The sequence below is a fragment of the Oncorhynchus gorbuscha genome, linkage group LG15 (genome assembly GCF_021184085.1).
Source record: "Oncorhynchus gorbuscha isolate QuinsamMale2020 ecotype Even-year linkage group LG15, OgorEven_v1.0, whole genome shotgun sequence".
NCBI lineage: Eukaryota > Metazoa > Chordata > Actinopteri > Salmoniformes > Salmonidae > Oncorhynchus > Oncorhynchus gorbuscha.
Genome location: NC_060187.1, coordinates 81,522,909 through 81,531,291, shown reverse-complemented (window position 1 = coordinate 81,531,291; position 8,383 = coordinate 81,522,909). Strand labels below are relative to the sequence as shown.

At 43.9% G+C, this 8,383-nt stretch overlaps 1 protein-coding gene and 2 non-coding genes across 3 annotated transcripts; all 3 read right to left on the bottom strand.

Annotated features, from left to right (window-relative positions):
- Positions 1–3,512: 3,512 nt before the first annotated feature.
- LOC123998208 (40S ribosomal protein S27-like) lies at positions 3,513–8,360 on the bottom strand. The gene is made up of 4 exons (XM_046303237.1): positions 8,235–8,360; positions 7,532–7,640; positions 6,579–6,689; positions 3,513–3,770 (listed from the first exon to the last, which is right to left on the bottom strand). The coding sequence occupies exons 1-4, from the start codon at positions 8,343–8,345 to the stop codon at positions 3,742–3,744; spliced, it is 360 nt and encodes a 119-aa protein (XP_046159193.1). The 5' UTR covers positions 8,346–8,360; the 3' UTR covers positions 3,513–3,741.
- LOC123998373 lies at positions 6,372–6,508 on the bottom strand. Its single transcript, XR_006832271.1, has one exon. It is a non-coding gene; the product is annotated as a small nucleolar RNA SNORA13 (small nucleolar RNA).
- On the bottom strand, positions 6,802–6,936 carry LOC123998372. The gene has a single exon (XR_006832270.1). It is a non-coding gene; the product is annotated as a small nucleolar RNA SNORA13 (small nucleolar RNA).
- Positions 8,361–8,383: the final 23 nt, after the last annotated feature.

Here is an 8,383-nt window from a genome sequence, read left to right as displayed (position 1 = left end):
TCAGGCCAACTCCTAGCGTCAGCAACCCGCTCAAACAACGAAAAGAATGTCTCGGGGTCCCTTTCATTAAACCGAGGCAATAACCGCAAGTTCCCAACAATATCAAATGTCTCTGGGGCACGACCAAAAGCGGAACTACCCCTAGGTAAATCTGGGTCACCTTCCCAAAACAAACTCTCCCCTGAGATCTTTCCTTCCCTAACCAACTCTATACGTTCTTGTTGCAACTTGATTTTAGCACGCTCCATATCTTGTTTAAATGCCAATTCCTTTTCATATTTCACACGATCATGCTCTAGCTTCTCACGATCATGCTCTAGCTTCTCACGATCATGCTCTAGCTGTAACAAAAGCAGTTCTTTCTGCTGTTCAAAAAGAAGGCTACTAGGACTAACCGATGGAATGGCCATTGTAACGTTATGGGGAGACAACAAATCCTCAGCAGAGGCTGGCCCGGTGGTAACTTCAAGAATACCACTCTCCATCAGATTGGCTTTCAATATCAACCTAATAGAATTCTTTAGACGTTTATCACTAATCTCAACCTTGTAGTGTTCCGCGACCTTCAACAGCTGTTCTTTAGTACCTAAATCTAACAATTCCTCTGATGGAGAGCGAATGAACTTATCTACATAAGACGCCATAATCACACAAAAAACAATTCTCGCTCTTCCCTTCTGCTGAGCACACCAGAACACAACCCGAGAATTGACAATCACCCTGAGCACCACAGAAGAGAGATGAGATATGGAGCTTCCCCAAAACCTACAATAACTCAACCCTAGTCTTCGTGCAGATTTGCGGTGGGAATTTACGCACTGTAGCCCGCTGGCAAGGAAATAGAACTCCCCAGCATGCTGGCAAATTCCACCAAGCCACGGATGTGCCCCGAGACAACTGCTCAGTCCACAGACACCACACAAAAATAACAAACATTAACCATGCCCAACATATTCCAAAAAATGAAACACGTCGCTAAACCTATCAGGGGAAAAAGGCTATAGCTCCGGGTAGCAAGTTCCACTACCCTACCCAAATCTCCCACCGAGGTACACAGCAGATACTCACTTCAGACTGACGTCCCAACAGAAAGTAGAACAAGAGTTCAGGCTAGGCAGGGCCTGGAAACTAACCATTATACTCTCTCCAACGCAGCACACAAACCAAACAACAAAGGCAACCAATACTGGGCCGATCACACTCAAACACTATTCAAACCAAACACGTACCTCCACGGTCTCCCAAACCAATAGTTCAAAGATCCCGGACGAGCCCCCACTTGTCACGAACCGGCTCAAAGCCCGTAACAAAGGGAGACAACGTGGAGATAAGGAGTAACAAAAGATATATTTATTAACTAAAGCAACTAAGGAAAATATCCAATGGTGTGTGTAATCAGTAGTCCGTAGTGTAAGTGAGTGTTTTGCATGCATGAATGTGATAATGCAGGGTGTTGAAAGGTGCCAAAGCAAACAAACAAAAGGCCACCAAGAACCACACCACAATCTACAACAGGTGTCTGCATGGAGAGAGTCTCCTCCATGAATGTTGAAGAGGTCTATTTATCCTGGGAGACACCTGGCCCAGGTGTTTCCCATGTAGCTGACGACCCTCTCAACTCCGCCCACCGGCATCCTAATAAGAAAACAAGAACAAAGACAGAATACGGCAGACAGAGTGGGAGGGTCGTCACAATAGGTAACTAACCACACCACCACTACCTTGTTCATAGGTAACTAACCACACCACCACTACCTTGTTCATAGGTAACTAACCACACCACCACTACCTTGTTCATAGGTAACTAACCACACCACCACTACCTTGTTCATAGGTAACTAACCACACCACCACTACCTTGTTCATAGGTAACTAACCACACCACCACTACCTTGTTCATAGGTAACTAACCACACCACCACTACCTTGTTCATAGGTAACTAACCACACCACCACTACCTTGTTCATAGGTAACTAACCACACCACCACTACCTTGTTCATAGGTAACTAACCACACCACCACTACCTTGTTCATAGGTAACTAACCACACCACCACTACCTTGTTCATAGGTAACTAACCACACCACCACTACCTTGTTCATAGGTAACTAACCACACCACCACTACCTTGTTCATAGGTAACTAACCATAACACCACACTAGTCTTAGGAAGGGTTGTGTCTAAGCTGGTGTGTGTTCTCCAGTGGAATGCAGCAGTCTTATGAAGGGTTGTGTCTAAGCTGGTGTGTGTTCTCCAGTGGAATGCAGCAGTCTTAGGAAGGGTTGTGTCTAAGCTGGTGTGTGTTCTCCAGTGGAATGCAGCAGTCTTATGAAGGGTTGTGTCTAAGCTGGTGTGTGTTCTCCAGTGGAATGCAGCAGTCTTAGGAAGGGTTGTGTCTAAGCTGGTGTGTGTTCTCCAGTGGAATGCAGCAGTCTTATGGAGGGTTGTGTCTAAGCTGGTGTGTGTTCTCCAGTGGAATGCAGCAGTCTTATGAAGGGTTGTGTCTAAGCTGGTGTGTGTTCTCCAGTGGAATGCAGCAGTCTTATGGAGGGTTGTGTCTAAGCTGGTGTGTGTTCTCCAGTGGAATGCAGCAGTCTTATGAAGGGTTGTGTCTAAGCTGGTGTGTGTTCTCCAGTGGAATGCAGCAGTCTTAGGAAGGGTTGTGTCTAAGCTGGTGTGTGTTCTCCAGTGGAATGCAGCAGTCTTATGGAGGGTTGTGTCTAAGCTGGTGTGTGTTCTCCAGTGGAATGCAGCAGTTTTAGGAAGGGTTGTGTCTAAGCTGGTGTGTGTTCTCCAGTGGAATGCAGCAGTCTTATGAAGGGTTGTGTCTAAGCTGGTGTGTGTTCTCCAGTGGAATGCAGCAGTCTTAGGAAGGGTTGTGTCTACGCTGGTGTGTGTTCTCCAGTGGAATGCAGCAGTCTTAGGAAGGGTTGTGTCTAAGCTGGTGTGTGTTCTCCAGTGGAATGCAGCAGTCTTAGGAAGGGTTATGTCTAAGCTGGTGTCTGTTCTCCAGTGGAATGCAGCAGGACGGTGCATTTCTCTCCCTGGATCAGACCCTCGTCTCCAGACACAGAAAGGATCATCCGCCGACGCAACTGGCTCTGGAGCACACGGTGACACTAACAGCCCTGTGAATGATCCATGTTGACACCTTCCAACTAAACAATTTCCTGCCAAACGTTGTCAGTGTGTTGCATTGGTCCATTTAAGGCTCATTCCAGAGGGACCAGTGTCTATGGGTTCTCTCCTCCCTTGTACTTGGTTGAATTAAGGTCACTGATTAGTAAGTTACTGTTCTCACCTGGTTATTTAGGTCTTAATTGAAGGGGGAAAAACAGCAGACCCTAGGTCCTCCATGGAATGAGAGACACCCCTGATTTAAGAACAGGGTCTCTAGGTAGTTGTTCAGGCATAGATCTAGGACCAGCATACATTCCCCACATGACACCATGTTTTCTAATAATAGAGTCAAACATATTTGACACCTGGATCAAAGACAGACAACTGGATTCTTTAAACGAAAAAACTACACTTTATTAAGAAGTGAGAGACCGGTGGAGTGGTGTTACAGTGATGTCATCATGCCAGGGGACGTTCTCTCTCATACACAAAGCAGAGCTCAACACCATCTTTCCTCTTCAGTTTCATCTCCACTTTTCCTCTCGCGTTGTCACTTCCTGAGCAGGGTCACTGTGGGGTCAATCCCGTCTCTCGGTCCAACAAGCTCCAATGCTGAGTCTAGTGCTGTTTCCTCCTGAATGAGCATCCTGGGTGAAAAAGAAAGAGTTAGTTATGGTCCCAGACAGATTTCACTTTTATATGGCAGGGAGAGTGAGGTCAAACTACTGTTTATTGTTAAGGCCAGACTGACAGCCTAGCGGGGGAAGGAGATATGATAGCAAACTACTATTGATAAGGCCAGACTGACAGCCTAGCGGGGGAAGGAGATATGAGGATAGCAAACTACTATTGATAAGGCCAGACTGACAGCCTAGCGGTTATTCAATTATTTCATATAAACTGCAAGCGGATCTGCATAGCCAGGTGCTAAAATGGTTCTATGTTTTATTCTTGATGCGCTGCAACTCCCGCATCTCCTATCTCCTCATTGGTTTTTAGGAGCATATACCCATGTTGGTTATTGAAATATGAACTAAAGGTCCACACAACAGTCCAGTCGGTGGTGGTAATGCACTTTAAAGTTGGTTGCCAACAGACAAAGTCCACAGAAGGAGAGATGACTAGAAACTAACTAGGTTTCCCCTTTTGTCTGTGGATTGTCAGAGTAGAGAACACAATTGTGTGCAACTCAAAATTGGTCAGTATTCTATAAAGATCCAGAAAAAAGGACCTTGTGCATTTCAGGTAAAATAACCCAATGCTAATCTCCCAGGCCAAATTAGCTCGCTAAATGTTTTGTTTCGACCTGAACAAAAATATAAAATGCAACTATTTCAAAGATTTTATTGAATTACAGTTCATGAGGAAATCAGTCAATTTAAATGAATTCATTAGGCCCTAATCAATGGATTTCACATGACTGGGAATACAGATATGCATCTGTTGGTCTAAGATAACTTTAAAAAATGGGTCTCAGGATCTCGACATGCCATTTCTGCGCATTCGAATTGCCATTGATAAAATGCAATTGCTTTCATCAGCAAACTGCTCACCCACACGACGCCATACACGTGGTCTGCTGTTGTGAGGGTGAATGGATGTACTGCCAAATTCTCTTAAAATGATGCTGGAGGCAGGGTATGGTAGAGAAAAATGTTCAATTCTCTGGCAACAGCTCTGGTGGATATTCCTGCAGTCAGTATGCCAATTGCACGCTCCCTCAATACCAGACATCTGTGGCATTGTGTTGTCTGACAAAACTGCACATTAGAGTGGCCTTTTGTCCCCAGCACAAGGGGAACCTGTGTAATAATCATGCTGTTGAATTAGCTTCTTGGTACCACACCTGTCAGGTGGATTATCTTGGCATGGGAGAAATGCTCACTAACAGGGATATTTTATTTCAGCTCATGAAACATGGGACCAACATTTTGCATTTATATAGTTGGTTCAGAGCTTGTTTTGATATTTCAACCTGCATGTCTTGGTTTGCGTCTGGTGTGGACATACAAAACCAACATGGTCCAGTCAGCATGTTATGATATGGACAGACATTCATGAGAAACTCACTGCATGCCAATATTGTCAATCATTAATACTAGGACAATATTGACCAAATGACTGGTGATCCAGGAAACGGTATATAGCACCGCTGTCACTAAGCAAACAATACAGGGAATAGGTTCCACCTGGCAACATCATATAGCGAGAAATATGTTTAACATCAAATCGCAATACACATTTTTTCAGCACTTTGAATAAAGATTTACCCATTTTGAATGTTGTGTTTTTGTGCATCTCTGGGTGATGTTCTATCAATTCCCTTGGTCATTTCATGTGTATCTGAGTCATTGCCGTTCAAGCAGACAGAAATTCAGGCCGGTATGATGTAGCCCCGAACCTCTCACTACTATGACTTTTAGATTGCAAAACTGTCTGTCATGCATGTCAGATTTGAATACGGGCCGATGTCATAACACGAGAGGTTGTCTTCTCTCCAATGAGCCATTTATCATATTTTTGTGATTTTCTCACAACGAATGTGTAATTTAACAGGGGGTCTAACACATTCCTCCTGTGTCTGCTTCGTCAGTCCAGGGTGCATTGCATGGTGCTGCGGTGAATGTCAGACTCCACGATGAGGCACATCTGCAGGTTGAAAATGGTGAGATTCTAGACTCTAAATTGACAGTGCAGTTTGTTTAGGTGATTTCACAACTAACTAGCAACTTCATATGCTGATATTGACTTGTGTTGTGTTGAGGTATGTTTGCGAGCCAGTTACCTTCCTAGCTAGCCTATAGAGCATTGGTGATTAGGAAGTTGACTTGAGCTACAACAGATTCCCACGTTGCTACCAACCTTACCATAACAAAATGAAACATTTGTTCACAAAACATTGTCCAGTGTTATGTAGCACTGTAAATGATAGATGGAAATTCCACTCATTCCTAACTATTGACATAATATTGAGGTCCCTGGCGATTTCTAGCCCTACAAACACTGTCAACCTGAGCTGTGGTGAACACAAACCAAGCCAGCTGAGCAGGTAATGGGTCACTTCAATTGGGGCTATTGAAAAGCAATACATTAAATTATTTGGGTCATGGTCAGTAAAGTATGAAAAAAACTACATTTCAACTGAAAAACAAAAATGAGTTTTATTTGACATCTCATGGCATGATCCTAAAGAGTGGCAGGTCAGACTTACAACTTGAAACAGAACAGAGTATTATTTATGTATACTAGTGTGTTCTTGCAGTTAGTTATTGAAAGGAATCAGTGGAGACTCCTTCCAAACAAAAGACAACCACAAGGTTACTGTATGCCTTGGTTGACACCTCATTCACTACTGGAGACAATGAATGGGCAACACATAGAGGCATCAATTATGTCCAACAGTACTTCTCCATCCTGGACACTGTGTGGAAGGCTGGGTGTGTGTAATATAGTACCTTCTGTGAGGCGTGCTTTACCCCCTGTAGGTTGACACAGGACTGTGGAGCATCCGACACACAGGACGACCGTCTGGGCGTGACTGAACACTGTCGTGATCTTATAGCATCCTGTAGAGAGAACAGTTCAGACACAAATTAACATTCACCTCAATGTCCTGAACGAGACCTACTCGTGTTTTCAGTCCCAACAAATCACACACACAATTTGTTATAATTACTGTTGTGTTCTTGCAGTTGTGGTTATTGAAAGGAATCAGGGTGGACTCCTTCCAAAAAAAGACAACCACAAGGTTACTGTATGCCTTGGTTGACACCTCATTCACTCTGGAGACAATGAATGGGCAACACAAAGGCAAGTCGCTACACATTCCTCTAGAAACAAATCAGTCTCAGTAATTAATAACATCCAGACTAGATTTACATTTAAGTCATTTAGCTGACAACTTACAGAAGAGGACGTACTGTTCCCCTGTGGGAATCAAACCCACAACCCTGGCGTTGAAAGCACCATGCTCTACCAACCGAGCCACACATGATCACATCAAGTTTCCATTAGCCATGTGGTCCTTCTGTAGCTCAGTTGGTAGAGCATGGCGCTTGTAACGCCAGGGTAGTGGGTTCGATCCCCGGGACCACCCATACGTAGAATGTATGCACACATGACTGTAAGTCGCTTTGGATAAAAGCGTCTGCTAAATGGCATATATATATATATAAACTCTCCCTTTGGTGGACTGACCAATTTTACTGAAGACAGGCAAACCAATGACCTGTCAGTTGAATATGGTCCCACATCCCTAGATACTAAACCATGGTCAGTTTAGTTAACGTCATTTTTTAAATAAAGTAAAGTCAGTTAAGAACACATTCTTATTTACAATGATGGCTGCGCTTGGTGTGAGCTGAGCCGTGGAATCACTTCTTGCTCAGCTACAGAGAGACACACTAACCTGGACATTTGACATCCATAAAATACGAGTTAGGGCTCTGTACAAGACGCTTCTTCTTGTGACTCCTCTTCTCCTCCTCTGAGGTTGGGTGCAACAGGTCCTTTGCGAGCTGAATGAGAAACCAGAGGGTGGCCATCTTAGAAAATGCAGATGGTAAAGTCCATTTGATCATCTAGCTAGCTAACAAGTTAAACCCATGTCTATACACGAGACGTGTACATAAGTTAGTATAATCAAAAACATTTAACAAATGTTCGTTGGGTAAACGCCTGGCTAGTAACTTCAGTACTGGCTAGCCTACTCTTTTTAACGTTCTTGTTTAGTTAAAGCCTGCGTACGTCCACTATCAAACATAGGTCAAGGAATGAACATAAATGAACATAACTAGTCAAACTGCATCGTGTACAAGCGCTGTCAAATGCTTAGAAACAATAAAACATAAAACTAGTTAGCTAGCTAGTTACATGTCAGTCCATGCTTTCTATTGCATGTACGCCGCCATATTGCGTCAACTCAGCAGACCATAGCACGCGCCTGGCACGCAGTTTAAGATTGTACGAGCTAACCATTGCTTGAATAATCCCGAATATAAATACATCGGAATATTTGCAAAGTTCTAATACATCGATGGATGAGGTCATGTCCCGCTCAAACAAAATTCCCAAGCTGAAGCAAGGCTTATATTGCCTGTGTGCGCACTTACTGGCATGTTGGCGAGTTTGTAGCCGTTGCCGAAAAGAAGGATCAACCGGAAGTTGATTGTTAATAAATGAACGGGGCCGAGAAGCAGGGGCCGGAAGTGTTTTGTCGCCATTACGTGTCAAGAAGGCGAGGCAAAGGAGGCCATGTTTG